Genomic DNA, 17,737 nt, shown 5'->3' with positions numbered 1-17,737 from the left:
TGTGGTGGGAAATCATTAAAATGTCAGTCCCCAATGTTTTATCGGAGGAAGTTGAGATTTATCCAGGATTGGAAGTTAGAAAAAACATTCTCTGGGGCTAACAGTGGGAAGAATATTGTCAAAAATAAAAATGACAGCTATTGGTGACTGCACAAGGATAGTTTCTGTCTCCCAGTGTGCACTCCACTTAACCATAACTTTGAACAGCTATGGGGAAACAACAGGACTAATTGAATAGCTCTTTTGAAGAAACTCTTTCAAGTTATCAACAGTCACAGATTGCAACTCTTTCGAGTACAATCACAGTTCTTGGTTTCCGGGAGTGGGACATGAACCCACAACCCTCTGATTCAAAGGTGAGGGTGCTATGAACTGAGCCACAGCTGACACCTCGATAGCTCTTTTGAAGAAACTCTTTCGAGTTATCAACAGTCACAGATTACAACTCGTTCGAGTACAGTCACAGTTCTTGGTTTCCAGGAGTGGGACATGAACCCACAACCCTCTGATTCAAAGGCGAGGGTGCTATGAACTGAGCCACAGCTGACACCCCAGCACAGGCACAGCTCTGATGGTCATTGACAATTAGTGACTGTCTTCTATTATATTAACTCTGTTTCTCTCCACAGGTGCTGCCTAACCTGCAGAATATTTGTGGTGTAGGTACACCCACAGTGCTGTTAGGAAGGGAGTTCCAGGATTTTGACCCAGCCACAGTGAAGGAACAGCGATATATTTCCAAGTCGGGATGGTGAGTGACTTGGAGTGGAACTTCCAGGGGGTGGTGTTCCCATCTGTCTGCTACCCTTGTCCTTCTAGTGTTCGCAAAGTGTGTACAGCAGAGAAATAGGCCATTCAGCCCAACTAGTCCAGACCACTGTTTCTCTACAAGAACCTCCTTCCACTGCTCTTCATCTCACCCTACCAACAAATTTATTTCTCTCTCAACTACTTGCTGTGGCGGCAAGTTCCCCATTCTCACTACTCTTGAGTAAAGATGTTTCTCCTGAATTCCCCATTGGATTTATTAGTAACTATCTTATATTCATAGTCCCTACTTTGGCTTCTCCCACACATGGAAATATTTTCTCCACGTCTATACTCTTTCATAACCTATTTCCCCCCCCCTCCTTGGATTTTTTTTTATATATAAAGAATTAAGTTCTGGAAAGTAAGATTATAGTAACCATTTCGAAACACAGTTTAAAAAATAAATATTATTGTGCTCGGACAGATCTCCAGGGTGACGGGATAACCCGAAAGGAAGGCGAAGCCTGCGGCCTTACGCCAATTTCCCGTCGATGCTCGCAGTCCCCCCTTTCCAGTGCGAATGAAGAGCGACGTCACCCCTGTGCACAGGAGCAAATCTCGGAGAGAGAGGGAGAGAGTGTGCGGAAGAGAAGGGCTTGTCTTTGTGCTGATGAGTAACAGCCGGATCCACGGTACAGGGGCGGGGAGTGTTTGTGTGTGTGTATATATAAAACCGGCACCCAGCACTGCCTTACATTCCGCCTTGAATTGCGAAGAGCGAAGTCCTGAGACCTTTTGTGTCAATTTCTTGCTGCGCAACTGACGCCATCGGGGACTTTCCGCCACAAAGTAGCGAATCTGTTGCTACAAAGTAACGGGCGCGGGAGGGGGTTAATCCAGACGCCGTTCCATCGAGTCCGAGCCATGGCTTTCAACGTGAAGGTTTATCTGCTGGGGAAAGACGAGACGAACCGGGAGATCCGCCGCTTTACCGTCGACCACGGCGTTTCCACCAGCTTCACCTACCTCTACAAGAAGGTGGCTAGTGTCTTCCAGTCTCTGCGATCCGAGAACTTTCAGATGTTTTACAAAGGTAGGCGTTCGTGTGACTCCCTTCCCCGTTCCCGGGGACAGGAGTTTGTGGTAAACTTCTGTGGCCAACCTGAATTTCCCCGCATCATGTTTTGTTTGCGTTTGATTTTTTTTTTCCCCTCTCTTTTGGACCGCGAAATTCGTGTTTTAAATGCTCTTTTGGGTCAACTTATGTTTGTCCAAATACACTTCTAAAAAAAAATATTGTAATCGGTAAAGGAAACGCATGCATTTCTGTGGTCTTAGTCAGCAAAATAGGGTTGGTACTGGGCCAGTGCTTTCCCTGATCCGCTGTTAACCTGTGTTTACTCTGAACTGGGACGGATTTGAATTGTGTGAATGCTGGGGCGATTGGGATCACTTGCACGGTAGGTTTTCTCCCAATCTGTCGCTGTTGGGAGAAGATTTAAAACAAAACAAGCCTTCTCTCAGGTTACCAAATTTGTTTTTAAGCGCCCCTGTCGGCCAGTCTTAACACCCAGTGTAAAATGCGGAAATCCCTTGAATTAGATTTCACCAACACGCGTCGCCTCTCCTGATAGATACTTTTGCTCAAATTATTTCTATAATCAGACAAAATCTGTCAATAGTTGCTGGTATTTTTTTATTTATAATTTTGTCACTGTGGAAGGGAGAAAGATGTGTTTCAGAACAATCAGGGGTGAATTTCTCACTAGTTCAAAAACACTGCAGATGGTGCTGGAAATTTTGAAATGCAAAGAAAAAATATTGAAGATATTCTGCTTCTGGTGAAAGGTCACCAGACCTGAAATGTTAATGGGTTGGTTGAGTGTAATCAGTACTCTGCCTATTGCCTGTGCTTGCAAAAACTCAGAACGTGATTCTGCAATTGGGCAGCACTTTCTGAACAATCTGTAGTGTATTGAATTACACTATCACCCAATTTAAGATTATCAGTCGGGCTCGCAATGTGGCTCACTTACGCCTGCTAGAAGCTCCATGTTTTCCTATGCAGGAACCTGTCCTCTGAAGGCAAAAAGAACATGTCCAGACATTGCACCTTTTTTAGGTAAACAAAAGCATGGGAGATAATAGCTCCCTGGTGTATTCACCATGGCAACGTCTCACCCAATCAGAGCTAGGTTTGTCAACCAATCAGCACGACTTTTTTTTTCTCATGCAGTATAAGTTGTCGTTCCCTTTGAAATTTGACATTCTTTCATTTGTCCTCTTTGACAGCCTGTCTCCTTTCTACAGCAATACTCCAGTTCTGTACTACCAAGCGACTGTCTCCAATTTTAAAGTTGCGCCTTGTTCTAAATTCCCCCCACCAGAGGAAATAGTTTTGAATATAAGTGGTGCTGTGTGGCTCTGCTTTATTTTCTATTTGCACAATCATAGAATCATAGGGCACAGAAGCTGGTTTTATGGCCTATCATGCTGGCTGTTTGAAAAGCTGTCCAATTTAGTCCCATTCTGCTGCTTTCTCCCGGTATCCAGGCAAATTGGTCCTCTTCAAGTATATGTTCAATTGCCTTCTGAATCTGATTTCCCCACCCTTTCGGATAATCTGTAATAGCCCTTTTTTATATAAAGTGATTTTGCTTCATTTCTTCTCTAGTTCTTCTGCCAATTATTTTAAATATTTGACCACTGGTTAATGACCCTTTGCCAAAGGAAACAGAGCAAGTAGGGAGAAATGATCTAAACCTTCATAATTTTGAATATATCCAATACGTTTCCCCTCTAACCTTCTCTGCTCTAGGAAGAACAATCCCAGCTTTTCCAATCTCTCTACATAACTGAAGGCCCTTATCTCTGGTCTCATTCTGACAAACCTCCTCCGTACGCTCTCCAAGGCCTTGCCCGATGTACTTCCTAAGGTGAAGTGCACTGAATTGTATACAAAAATCCCACAACTTCATACAATATTATTAATCCCCCCCTAGTCGACTACTGTTATCAGAAAGGAAAGCTTCATTTTAATTTAAGCAGAACCTTTTAAAATAATGCCACCCACCCAGCCTTTAATGTACCTGGGCTTTAGCCAGATGCCCTAATCATAGCCCCACTGTAATTGGTAGCACTACTCTGAGCTGCGTGGTGCTGCCCCCTGTCAGATGCCAGTTTTTTTTCAGTTGGTAGCGACCTTGCTAAGTCAAAAAGCTTGTGGCTCAAGGCTCATTCCAGGAATTGAACAAATAAGCTAAGGTGACACTTCAATGCAGTACCATGGGAGTGCTACAATGTTGATGATGCTGCCCTTTGGAAGCAATGTAAAACTGAGGTTTTCCCCAATTTTTAGGTGTGGCGTTAAGACTCTTTGATACCCAAAAACATGAGGTGGGGTAGAGGATCAGCCATGATCTTATTGAATGATGGAGCAGGCTCGAGAGGCCAAATAGCCTATTTCCGATCCTGTTTATTGCGTTCTTAATGAGATGAATGGATAATAATAACTGATCTAAATTGGAAAATGTGACAGTTTTTTGTTATGAGACTTCTAAAGTGAGACATATGCATGTACAACTTGACTTTTAAAATTCAGGTTAAAAATTGGAACGCAGTTGTGACTGGATGAGGTTAATTTGCCTCCAGTTTGTAGCCTTTGTCAGGTTTAGAAAGTTTGGCTTTCCACAAGGCTGCTAGCCAGAATGTTTCACATTTTTAAGTATGCAAAATAAACAACTATTTGTATTGTACAGAATCCTCTGAGGAGCTGGCGTTTTCCTATAAGCTCTAGTTTCTTCCCCGAGGCAATAGTTTAGGGAGGGAATTGAAGCTGAATTGCATGGCTGCCAGTGGCGGAGTGATTGAAATCAGGGATGCTCAAGAGACCAGAATTAGAGGAGCGCGGATATCAGAGGGTTGTGGGGCTGGAGGAGGTCAGGGACAGGGAGGGTTTAAGGCCAGAGAGGGATTTGAAAACCATTGCCAGACCAGGAGCCAATGTAGCTCGGAGAGTAAAGGGGTAATTGGTGAACGATGTGAGTCAAATACTGGCCTCTGACTCCTGGAATCAACCTCCAAATGTAAATTCCAAAGATTCACAATCCTCTGAGCGAAAGAATTTCTCCTCACCTCAGTCGTAAATGGCAAACACTTTTTTTGTTCCTGAGACGATACTCTTGCTTCCCCAGCCAGGGAAAGATAGTCTCTCTGCATCTACCTTGTCAAGCCCTCTCAGAATCCTGCGTGTCAATGAGATCACCACCTCTTGTTCTTCTAAACTCCAGAAAGTATAAACCCCATTCTACTCGATCTCCCCTCATGGGACAATCCTCTCATCTCAGGAGTCAATCAGGTGAACCTTCATTGCACCCCTTCTGAGGCAAGTTTATTGTTCCATGGGCAAGGAGACAAAACTGCACACCCTGTGGTCTCGCACAAGCCCCATATAATTGCAGCAAGTTTTCTTTACTCCTCTGCTTCAACCCCCTTGCCATAAAGGCTAACATAGCATTTGCATTCCTAATTGCTTGCTATACCTGCATGTTAATTTTAAAGTTCAAGTTGAATCTGCAAGCTGATTATACACTTTTTTTTTCAGATGAGGAAGGGGACATGATTGCATTCTCCAGTGATGATGAACTGATGATGGCTTTGTCCTTTCTTAAAGAGGGGACCTTCCGCGTCTACATCAGAGGTAAGATTTCCTATCGCTCTTTGCTAAAATCAGCCCATTAGCTGCTTGCCTCATTCCCATAAATATAGGGAGGTGGAAACTATGGCACAAAAAAAACTATTATCGTAAACCGTTCAAACATGGGCAGCATCAACCAGCGGGCTGAATATTGCACAAAACTGAAGGTTACCATGTGTTAATTTAAGTGTTTTCCTTCCCTATTATATTTTGGAAGCAATGTGCTAAATTAATCTGGTGACAATAGTTTTTGTTAATTGGATACAGCTATACTTCCAAACAATTTATAAAATTGTAAAGCAATTTGACATTGTGGAAGGTGTTATGTGTAAACACAGCCTTGCAGTGACAGTTGTTAATATTAAAGACCCCTCTATACTACACGTCACAAAAACCTGTTGATTGAGATGCCCTCGCACTTGGGGCAGAAGACGTTTCTCTCTATTGTAAACTTATTTAAATAATAAGCAATGTTTATGCTGGGTATAATCCAATTTTCAAGCACCCCCCCCGCCCCACCCGCATGTTTGTTGGAACATAAGCACTTTAAATTTGGGAGAAATGGTTGACGATTTCAATTGCAAAACTGCTTCAACGTGTACAGTAATGACACTTCGAGTGAATGAAATCAATCCCATATTTTTGGTCTTGTTGTACAGGCAGACAGCAGCAGAAATGTAAATGTGAATTTCTCAGCACCAGGTGGACCAGATAGTCCCATCAGGGCAGCAGCAGCTTCCAACTATTCAGACTTTTTTTATTCATTCATGGGATGTGGGCCAGCATTTATTGCCCTTGTTCAGAGGGCATTTAAGAGTTGGGTTGGATCTGGAGTCACACGTAGGCCAAACCAGGTAAGGATGGCAGATTTCCTTCCATAAAGGACATTAGTGAACAAGATGGGTTTTTACGATAATGGTTTCATGGTCAACATCAGACTTTTAATTCCAGATTTTTATTGGATTCAAATTTCATCATCTGCCATGGTGGGATTTGAACCTGGGTCCCCAGAGCATTACTCTGGGTCTCTGGAATAGCAGTCAGTGACGATGCCACCAGCCCTCATTCCCTGTGCCAGGTCTCTTGTGCAACAGCAGCTGAGCAAAGCACCTTGTGTTTGTGGGACAGCTCCACCAGGATGATTTTCCTCAGGCAGGCAGGCCATGTCCGCCAGCGGTCTGCTGACCTGCAGGTCAAGCAGCTGCCTCTCCCAGTCAGACAGTGTTTCGGCCAGCAGTTGATGTGCTCGCACCACTGCTGTGCTGGCGCCCAGGCTCATGAGCCGCCACACTCCTTCCCATTTTTTTCCCATATTCAAACGGAGATTGGGTTACATTTACCAGCCACCTCCTGCGCACAAACACCTTGGCTCTGTTCGGCATTCGACACTGAAAGTGGTCTCTGAGGTTGTGAGGAGGCTCGCCACTCCAAATGTGATCTCCAGCCACAGGTTCCGTCTTTCCCATGCTCACCTCTCCTCCAATCACAGTTGCATCTTTTCCCCCTCTCACTAGAGACACTTGCGCTTTTGTTGTTAGAATGTTCAGCCCTGCCCTTTGTTTGAGTCTCATTGCTATACAAGCTGAAACTGGATTTGGATGGCAGGTTTCTTTCCCTAAAGGACGCTTATGAAGCAGTTGGTCTTTTTAGGACAGACTTAACAATTTCATGGTCACTTTTACTGAGACCAATGTTATGCCTTCAAATATTCTAAAACTGAATTCAAATCCTCAAGCTGATGGATCACTAATTCAGGCCAGCGAAGTGAGATAATTACACTATCTGTGCTTAGTGATTTTAGGTTTTGTGAAGGGTAAGAGATTAAATCCTCCAATTATTGGGATTATTAGCAGATAACAGTCGATGGGCAAAGGTGTAGTCTGGTTGTTGCTAATCCATCTCTTTATTCCCAGTTGATCTGGAAGTGTTAAATCGTTGCTTGAGTTAAGCCACTCTGTTCCCAGAGGAATATTTAACAGCTTTCCACTCACTGATGAATGCTGTCTTCCTTAATTTTTTTCAAACCTAGATAAGAAGGAGTGCAAACATGGCCAGGACAAGGGAGCTGGGCAAATTCATCCAAGCATCATCTGTGATGCCTGCAATGGCCCTGTGATTGGTCCTCGCTACAAGTGCTCTGTGTGTCCTGACTATGATCTGTGTGGTGCCTGCAAGGGGAAAGGATTCCACAAGGAACATGAGATGCTGCTGTTCCAGACCCCTCAATTCTTCCATCCATTTGAGGTGAGACTGTCCATTTACTAAGCAAAGGTGGCTCTTTCCAAAAGCCAGAGCAGTAATTACCGTGCCCTCTGGTAGACTACGGTATGGATGGTGGGCCATTTTGAGAATGATTTGGTTGAGATCCATGAGTCTGTTTGTTTTTTTTTAATTCTTCACAGCAATATCTATAGCTCCTTTCACCCCTTATTGACTTAGCTGGTAAATCTACTGAACCATGCTGACAGGAAAGTCACAAGTTCGGATCCTAGGTTAAGCTCGCTCAGTTGTGCTAAACCTTTAAATCACTGGTTTGGGCTCAGCTGGAGAACTGTGGCCAATTCTAGGCACTATACTTTTTAGGAAAGATGCCAAAGCCTTGGAGAGGTTGTGCCAGGGATGAAGAACTTCAGTTATGTGGAGAGACTGGGAAAACTGGGATTGTTCTCCTTGCAGTAGAGACGGTTAAGGGGAGATTTAACGGAGGCGCTCTCAGGCTGAGAGCGTCTTGATAAAGTAAATAAGTACAAACTTTCCCACTGGTGAGGGGTCAATAACCAAAGGAAACAGATGTGAGGTGATTGGCAAAAGAACCGGAGGCAACATGGAGAAAAATTTTAACACAGCGCGTTGTGAACTAAAGCACTGTGAACGGGCAGTGGAAACAGCTATAGTATTATTAAAAAAGGAATTGGATAAAAATTTGGGTGGGTGCAGGGTGATGGGGGTGGGGTGTTGGGAAGGCCAAGGAATTGGGACTAATTGAATGGCTCTTTCAAAGAGCTGGCACAGGCACAAGGGGCCAGGTGGCCTTCTGTGCTTTATCGTTTTATGATGAAGAAAGAAGAACCATCTCTTGGTTAAAGATGGGGTAAATGGGCTCAAGTTTGTACTCGTTTCGGAAGCCCTGCTGAGATTATCTGCATGGATCGCAAAAGAATATGGTTGGTTTGGGAGTGGCAGTGTTGACCCTCCCTCCAGGTTAACAATGCTCCTGACTGACCAAATTTTCATAAGTGAATTTTCATATGTGAGGGCGGAAGCTACCTGTGAAACCAGTAGGAGCTGCTACTAAAAACGTACCTGGAAGTATATTTCTAATTTGCTAATTACAGAGCTGCTTTGTTATTGAGTAATAATAGTTTGGATCATATTAAACCTAACTGCAGCAAGCCAGTTAATTAGTATAGCCTTGTGAAAGATGAGTCATAGAATTTTACAGTGCAACACCTGTGCTGGCTTTTGAACGAACTATCATTTGTCCCATTCCCCTGCTCTCTTCCCATAGCCCTGCAAACATTTTTCCCCCTTCAAGTGTTTATCCAATTCCTTGAAAGTTACTATTGAATCTGCTTCTTACAGTCTTTCAGGCTGCTACAGACCATCAAAGCCCACTGACTTTATAAGAAAATAAATTATCTTCCTCTCCTCTCTGACTCTCTGGCTAATTATTTTAAATGTGAATTCTGGTCACTAGCAGTTCTGCTGAAAGGTCCAGGAAGGTTGAACCACTATGTTCTGAATCTAAATCCTACCTGTGACCAAACCTTGTCATCTAACTGCAGTGATTCATGTGCTGCTGTTCCCAATTAAGTATTGAAATTGGGTCACATAGCAATCAGCCTCCAGGCTGGTTTTGTGTTGGTCATCTCCCATCGGGTAATTGCGCAAGTTATACTTATTTATTTTCTTTGTTTACAAAAAAGTGTGCTCAGTTTAACTTCTCTCTTATCCTGAGCAGCGGTTTCCACGAGGGATGTGGCACCACAAGAAGAGAAATGGAGGTCTGTGTCACTGGGCTATGGCACAGCAAGAATCCTTTGCTCAGGCAGCAGCTTGTTCTGGTAGACAGCAGCCACCAGCTGAAAAGCCGACCCCAGCTGAGGAAGGTAAGTTGGTTAATGTGCTTCTGTACCAACTGTTGTCAAGGTGTGGAATTTTAATGCAGAGTCATTAATCTCTTCATATCTCGGGCACTTTCCAGCTATAGCAGGGGTTAGGTGCAGATTAATACTTTTTTTTTAAACTAGCAAGTACTGCAGCTAGATTTACCAGAGATGAGGAATGTCTGTTGTGTGGAGCGACTGCAGAAGATGGGATTGTTCTTCTTAGACCAGAGAAAGCTAAGGGGAGATTTAATAGAAGTGTTCAAAATCAGAAAGGGGTTTCGATAGAGTAAACATGGAGAAACTGCTTCCAGTGGCAAGAGAGTAAGAAGACACAGATTTAAGATAATTGTCAAAAGAACCAAAGGGAAGAGGAGGAAACCTTTAGTTAATGTAGCAGTGGTGCTTTAAATTTGACTCGTCCCTCCAAATGAGATTCCTTCCTTGATTAGAGTACTTAATTATTTGGAAAGATTTGTCATGTCATTTTTTTTTAGAGGGGAGATGAGGGGGAGAAAATAAATATTTTGTGGTGAGCCATTTGGAATAAAATTGCTTGAGTGGAACAGGAAGAGAAACGATTACTTGCAATGCACGGTGATGAATTGCTCCTGTATTCAAACCTTTTTTTTTCTGCAGCTTCTGGGGGCCAGAAACAGGACCAGAACGTGAACTATCTGAAGAATGTGGGAAGAAATGTGGCTGCAATGCTCAGTCCACTGGGTAAGTTTGGAAACTTGTAGTTTCACCCCCAGTCTCTTGGTTTGCGACCCTGGTAGTTTATGTGGTGACTGCACCCTCCAACATTGACTCTGCTCTTGCCCCATCCGCTCCCTGATGAGGGGGAAAGGGTACATGTACATTTCTCCATAAGATGTGTGCTTCCATTCAATGTGCCAGCCATCACTGCAACACCAGGCCCCCTCTACTATTTTGGGGGAACAAAAGCTCTCAGCTTGGGGAGCCCTGTCTCCCATCACTGATTTTTTTTTTGCCTTCATAAGGGATAGAATGAAGATTCATCCCTGACAAGACCTAACTCCTGAACCTGAGAGAGACCTGCTATTGTTTTCCCCTTGTCTACCACAACTTCTTCCTGCCTTGGAAGAAGCACTGTTTTTGATGGAGGAGCAGGAAAATCCCCTTGAAAGTTCCACCTGCTCTCTTGGTGTGGCATTCTAGGGGGTTTGTCCACAGATGCTCTATGTGCGCAGGCATGTTGCTGAAAGTATTTTCAGAACCAAAACAGACCATTCAGTTCAACTGGTTTATACACAAAACGAGCTGCCTTCTATCCTTCTTCATTTAACCCTATTGATAGTATTCTGTTCCTTGCTCCTTCATGTTCTTAACTTGTATCCCCTTAAATTCATCTATCCTATTCAATTCAACTGCTCCCTGTGGTAGCGAGTTCTCATTCCCTGGGTGAAGAAGTTCCTCCTGGATTTATTGGTGATTATCATTTTATTTGGTGAAGGCTGGTTAACTTAGTTGGCTAGCATGCGGTTCAAAATAACACCAACGGCATGGGTTCAATTCCCATTCTGCCTGAAATAGACTTGGGACCTGTTTCCTTGCCCTGCCCAAGAGTGGAAGGCAATGGCAAACCACTACTGGCAAAAAACTGTCAAGAAAACAGTTCGGGATGAAGCATCAGCAGACAATGAGCCAAGGATCTACCTTCAGGCAGAGCACGTATACCATGCTATCTTTTATTCCCCTAGTTCTGGCCTTCCCACAAAAGGGAACATCTTGTCTACGTCTACCCTATCAAACCTATTCATAATCTTAAAGATCTCTATCAGATCACCCCTCTGCCTTCTCTGGCCTTTCCTGATAGATATAGCATCTCGACTCTGGAATCATGTAGTAAATGGTGCTTCTATGTCCTTTTTTAACGTGGGGATTAGAAGTTGTTCTCTTTGTGTTGCAGGAATTGATGTTGACATTGATGTGGAGCACAGGGGCCAGCGTTTTAAAGCTACTGAGTGCTCCGTGGAGAGCCAGCCCGGCTCTGCAGCTGGTGAAGCACATCCTGGTCCATCATCGGCTGACCAGAGCAAGACGGAAGCAACTGCCAGCTCCGGTCAGGAACAGAGTGAGGTTGTGCTGATGGACATGGAACAGTCAGCCACAAACCAGAATCCCTTTGAAGCTTTCACCCCAAACAATGTGGATTCCAAGGTAAAAGAAATGACTTCACTCTGCTAAATCATTTAATCCACACTACTCAAGCTTCTAAACCTACGCATTGAGTGTATTTTAATATCCATGCTTGGAATATGGGTGTCGCTAGCAAGGCCGGAAGTTATCACTCATCCTGAGTTGCACTGAGGAAGGTGTGGTGGTGGGCAATCACTGGTAGCAGGTTTGATACAACCAAATGAATTGCAAGACCACTTTTTAGAGGGCAGTTAAGAGTGAAGTGTTGCTGTTGGAATCTCACATAAGCCCAGACCAGGGAAGGACAGCACATTTCCTTCCATAAACGGTCATTAGTGAGCCAGTTGAGTTCTCACAACAATCCAGCAGGTTCCATGGTCACTTTTTTCCATGAAACCTATTTTTTAAATTTCCGAATTATTAAACTCTACTTTCTATGGTTGGGTTTTAACTTTTTTGACTGGAGATTATTCATCAGTCCTGTAGGCTACTTGTCCAGTAAAAGAACCAGAGTACATGTGATGAGATGTGAGCACTAAAGTGGTGAGAGGGTAGGAAATGGAGACAAAGATGGCCATCGCTACTCGACGCTGAGTTCAAATGGCAACTGTTGAGTGTTTTTTGAAGTTTACTTATAGTTCAGAAAATCTTCATCCCAAAATAAAGGGCCATGCATGATAAAATAAATATTTGTCTTGCAGAGTTTGGAGGGGGAGGCTTTTGAACTCTGGTAGCTTGTTTCACATGGCTCACTACTGTGATGACATAATGGATTCCCATTGCCCACAACCCACCCTAAATACCTTGCATGTTTTTTTTTTATTCGTTCATGGGATGTAGGCATCACTGGCTAGGTCAGCATTTATTGCCATCCCTAGTTGTCCTTGTTCAGAAGGCATTTAAGAGTCAACCACATTGCTGTGGGCCTGAAGTCATATGTAGGCCAGACCAGGTAAGAACAGCAGATTTCCTTCCCTAAAGGACATTAGTGAGCCAGATGGGTTTTTATGACAATTGGCAATGGTTTCATAGTCATCATCAGACTTTTTTAATTACAGATTTTTTTAGTTGAGTTCAAATCCCACCATCTGCCATGTCACAATTTGTCCAGTGTTGGTCTAGATATGCAGTGATCCCGATGGGATCACTCATGATCCCCACAAAGCTCTTTGCTGTAGCCTTGCAGTTCTAATTCTATAATTACAATGCAAAACATCCCTAAATTCCTACATTCCAACAGCGACTCCACTTCATAAGTGCTTAATTGGCTCTAAAGAGCTTTGGGGCATTGTGAAAGGTGCCACACAAACGCAAGTCTTCTTAATCCAGGACATCCTAAAGAATGAAATTAGCCCAGCCTGAAAAATCAAGTGTTAGCCAAAATTTGCCTCTAATGAACCGTCACTTTCAAAAACACGAATTATCTCATGGCTGGGATCTTTTTGTGCACAAATTGACTGCCTTGTTTCCTACATTACAAAAGAGACTGCTGTAATTTTGAGTGTGAAGGCCTTTGGTCTGAAGGTCATGAAAGGTGCAGTATAAATGCAAGGTTTTTTTTTCATTCGGTTGGGGGTCAATGATGATCGAGGTTAGAAATCCTATCCCGCATTCAAGAACACTGATATCAGATGTAGTGACCCCTAAATGCTGCTGTGGTTGAAGTCCAGTAAACCTACACAATCCAGAGTACAACCTGGATCTGGCACCTACCTGGGCTGGATGACATCATATCAGCCAGAATGTTGACCCATTGTGGAAACATCATTATCTAACCCAACTGTTTCAGACCAGTGTCTGTTGACGGTTTTCTTAAAAACAAATGCTCTTAAGAGTGAAGAAGTTAATTTTCAAAATACAATTTGAGTGAAAAGTATTAATTTATTAACATTCCAGGTTTAATGTTACCTTTTTTTTTTAAAAATGAGCTGCATCCCCTTTCCTGACAGACATCCAGTGTTGACAGTAATATTGACGAGGAATGGACTCATCTGTCAGACAAAGGGGTTGATCCATCAACTGGTGAACTGCAGTCAATGCGGCGACTTTGTTTGCAGGAATATGAGGAGTTGCAGTCTTCAAATCAGCAACAAAGCTCTAGCTCCTATGAAATGGGACCCACTGGACTGAGAGAAGCAGCTCTGTACCCTCATCTCCCACAGGGTAAGTGAACATACAAACAAGGAGCAGGAGTAGACCATTCGGCTCCTCGAGCCTGCTCCGCCATTTTAATAAGATCACAGCTGGTCTGATAGTAACCTGAAATCTGCATCCCGCCCACCCCCCAATAATCTATCACCCCCTTACTTATCAAGAATCTATCTAGCTCTGTCTTAAAAATACTCAAAGGCTCTGCTTCCACTGCCTTTTCAGGAAGAACGTTCCAAAGACTCACGACCCTCACAAAAAAATTTCACCTCATCTCCATTTTAAATGGGGGAAACCCCTTATTTTTAAGCAGTGATCCCTAGTTCTAGATTCTCCCAGAAGAGGAAACGTCCTCTCCACATCCACCCTGTCCAGGATCTTATATGTTTCAATCGAGTTGTTTCTTAACACTTCTAAACTCCAGCTGATACAAGCCCAGCATGCCTAACTTTTCTTCATAAGTCAACCCATCCATTCCAGGTATTAGTCTGGTAAACCTTCTCTGAACTGTTTCCAACACACTTGCATCCTTCCTTAAATAGTGACCAATACTGTACACAAGTATGCTAGATGCGGTCTCACTGGTGCTCTGTATAACTGAAGCATAATCTCCCTGCTTTTGTAGTCAATTCCTCTAGCAATAAATGATAACATTTTATTAGCTTTCCTAATTACTTGCTGTACCTCTATACTAGCCTTTTGTGATTCATGCACCAAGATACCTAGATCCCTTTGTATTTCAGAGCTCTGCAATCTCTCACCGTTTAGATAATATGCTTCTTTTATTCTTCCTGCCAAAATGGATAATTTCACATTTTCCCACATTATAGTCCATTTGCCAGATCCTTGCCCACTCACTTATTTACAACTTTTTGTAGCCTCCTTACATCCTCTTCTCAACTTACTTTCCTACCTATCTTTGTGTCATCAGCAAATTTGGCAACCATCCCTTCATCCAAGTTATTTATATAAATTGTAAACAGTTGGTTGTGCACCCGCCAATAATTGAAAGGCCTATTAAGGCCATTAACAAGCTAATTAAAACCAAATTTACGCTGCCCGTCCAACCTTATGGTTGGTGGGCAGGCGCAAAGGCCAAGTTGCCATTTACGTTTTTTTTTAGGAACCCTCATAGACGAGCGGGTTGAGGTTTCCTAAAGCAAATAAACATTAAAAACATGTCCCATAGTCACATGAGGGGACATGATTTTTACTGTATTTAATTTTTAAAAAGGCACTTCCCTGAGGCAGCTCTGTGCTTCAGGGAGATTGAAGTGCTCCTTTGTGTGCATGCGCGAACTGCTCTCCTTCCTTCCGCTGCCCGCACAGGTAGCACTGAGTGCTGCCACTCACAATCCATGCAGGGCGGGCCTTAATTGGCCTGCCCACGTGAAATCACGGTGCGGAGCTGATCACGGGCGGCGGTGACTTCCTGACTGCTCCCGCTGAACCCGCCCAATGAGGGAAAAATTCTGGCCCAAGAGATTTTTATTTATTCAGTATGTAGTCACTTCCAAGCACAGCATTTATTGCCCATCCTTAATTGCCTGAGAGAAAATGATAGTAATCTGTCTTTGTGAACCACTAACATTTGGCCTATTACTGGGTTTGGAGGCAGTAAAATTATATGCAATGTACAGTTAAGAAAAAGGCCAATTTGTCCCATCTAATCTATGCTGGCATTTATGGTCCATACTGGCCTCCCCAACTCACTCTCATCCTACATGTATACATTGAGCTACTGCGTGAATGCACCCTATGTTACTCACCTTAACCACTCATTGTGGTAGCAAGTTCTACATTGTACTACTCTTTTGGGTAAAGAAGTTATCTTGAGAGTATCCTGAGGTAACATGTGTTCTCTTCCAGATGCAGAGCCATGTCTAATAGAAGCCCTGTCCCAGATGCTGTCTATGGGATTCCACGATGAAGGAGGTTGGTTGACTCGGCTCTTGCAGACCAAGCAGTGCGACATTGGGTCAGCACTGGATGCCATGCAGCCTGCCAAAGGGCCGGCTCGCCAATAAATTACTTTGGAGAAGAAAAGGTCCATCAGCAACATCTAATTATCCTAATCTTTTTTTTGCAATATTATCGGATTGCTATTTTCTGTTAGTGAATTATAATCATCTCCTGTAACTGCACTTTTGAATTTGAATGTTCCATCAAGGCTGAGCAGATTTAGTGACGCCTATTTTAATTAGCAGCTATATTTTCCCAGTGTTGGGGAAGAATGCCCGCAAGTTGATTTTGGTTTTACAGGTTTTTGTAAAACTTAATTAACTAATATACCATGCTGGTTCATTAAACTCCCCACATCCATAAAGAACTGAACTTGTTCTGTTTGTTGCCTCAGCTCAGGCTGGGTCATGGGTTACCTTCACTGTATTGGTGTTCAACTGGACAACCTGCCCACTTTTCTCTCCTGTATGAATTAGGGGAAGTATGCAATAGAAAGGAAACACTTTGTGATTGGGTAATTGATGAAAGATATTGTTTGGCTTATTTACTGTATTTCAGTGACATGGTCTTTTCACCATTTAACCTGCTGCTTCTACCCACTAGTAAGCACAGGAGGGTAAGCTTGGCCTGAGCAGAGCACCCTTTTTTTTTAAAAAATATTCATTTGTAGGGATGACCTGTATCTTGAGTAATTGGGACCAAAAAATATTTGTGATTGTGGGGGAAGGAGAGAGAATAAAAAGGACCAAAGGACTTTATTGAAAACTCTGGGATTGGTTTCATTGACTGAGTGCAAATGAGGCCATGGAATGAGTGAGGCTAAAGCCAAAGTTGGACAGAAGTGGTCTATATTATTAACTATACCTGACTAGTTCCACTCTGAAATTACAATGGGGTCGTCAAGACTGCACTTTGGATGTTAAAAAGGGCCAACCACTTAACTTGACCTTACTGCAAATGGCAGCCTTTAAACCACCTGTGCAAGTAAGCCTACTGGCTGCCATTTTGGCAGCAATAACACCTTGGACAAGTTGAAATTGCCCCTTCTAACCCTATGGAACTACCAACAGGCCAACTGCAATCTTTAAATTGGGGGTAGGAGAAAGAGAATTGGCACCAAATGAAATGAGTGTCTGTCCTCTTGCCCACTGTATTAGGTAACAATATAATGACTTGAATTTGAACCTTTTTTGTTCTCTTCCCCTCACTTGCACCCCCATGTTAGTTCCCCAGTATTGTGTAATCTTCAGAATGTCACCGCCCTCATGTAGAAAACACTTAAATGTTATAATTTAGCATTAGAATTTTAGTCTGTACTTCTCATGTTAATCCCTGCAATAAAATATGCATTATAAAAAAACAAGATGGCAACAAATTGAAGTTACTGAGCAAGGTCACTGGAAATTGACTGTACTGATGTTTGAAGTTCACACACAAAAGGCTTTAACTAGAAGTCGTTACTGTAATGACCATTAAATGTTTGAGCCAGAAAGCTGATAGAGTTTTCAGCCTTTTCATACTATATGTATGGGGGAAAAGAACATGGGAATGAGAACAACACAACTGGAGTGCTGTATACTGTACAGTTTTGGTCTCCTTACTTAAAGGATATAATTGCATTAGAAGCTGTGCAGAGAAGGTTCACTTGACTGATTCCTGGGATGGAGGGGTTATCTTATGAAGAAAGAGTGGACAGGTTGGGCCTGTATCCATTGGAATTTAGAAGAATGAGAGGTGATCTTATTGAAACATAAGATCCTGAGGGAACTTGACAGGAGGGAGGCTGAAAGGATGTTTCCCCTTGTGGGAGGGACTGGAACTAGGGGGGCACAATTTAAAAATGAGGGGTTTCGCACTTAAGACGGAGAAGAACTTCTTTCTGAGGGTTCTTGATCTGTGGAATTCTCTTCCC

At 43.0% G+C, this 17,737-nt stretch overlaps 1 protein-coding gene across 2 annotated transcripts; it reads left to right on the top strand.

Annotated features, from left to right (window-relative positions):
* Nucleotides 1-629: 629 nt before the first annotated feature.
* sqstm1 (sequestosome 1) lies at nt 630-17,188 on the top strand. Of its 2 annotated transcripts, XM_078536745.1 has the most exons (9): nt 630-751; nt 1,235-1,843; nt 5,354-5,449; nt 7,476-7,690; nt 9,408-9,555; nt 10,192-10,275; nt 11,486-11,736; nt 13,665-13,878; nt 15,733-17,188. In XM_078536745.1, exons 2-9 carry the CDS (start codon nt 1,675-1,677, stop codon nt 15,888-15,890), a joined length of 1,335 nt encoding a protein of 444 aa, XP_078392871.1. In that variant the 5' UTR covers nt 630-751; nt 1,235-1,674; the 3' UTR covers nt 15,891-17,188. The 2 variants fall into 2 exon arrangements, with proteins under 2 accessions (XP_078392871.1, XP_078392872.1); XM_078536746.1 differs by lacking the exon at nt 630-751 and having other exon boundaries at nt 1,309-1,843; nt 13,773-13,878.
* Nucleotides 17,189-17,737: the final 549 nt, after the last annotated feature.

The sequence above is a fragment of the Cetorhinus maximus genome, unplaced genomic scaffold (genome assembly GCF_964194155.1).
Source record: "Cetorhinus maximus unplaced genomic scaffold, sCetMax3.hap1.1 HAP1_SCAFFOLD_1480, whole genome shotgun sequence".
Taxonomy (NCBI): domain Eukaryota; kingdom Metazoa; phylum Chordata; class Chondrichthyes; order Lamniformes; family Cetorhinidae; genus Cetorhinus; species Cetorhinus maximus.
This window is presented reverse-complemented; position numbering and strand designations above follow the sequence as displayed.

Excerpts from the sequence above, each read along its gene's own strand:
- sqstm1 (XM_078536745.1), top strand. The coding sequence starts at position 1,675 with ATGGCTTTCAACGTGAAGGTTTATCTGCTGGGGAAAGACGAGACGAAC. Across the intron at positions 10,276-11,485 it reads TGCAATGCTCAGTCCACTGG|GAATTGATGTTGACATTGAT; the intron begins GTAAGTTTGGAA and ends TTTGTGTTGCAG. Across the intron at positions 11,737-13,664 it reads CAAACAATGTGGATTCCAAG|ACATCCAGTGTTGACAGTAA; the intron begins GTAAAAGAAATG and ends CTTTCCTGACAG.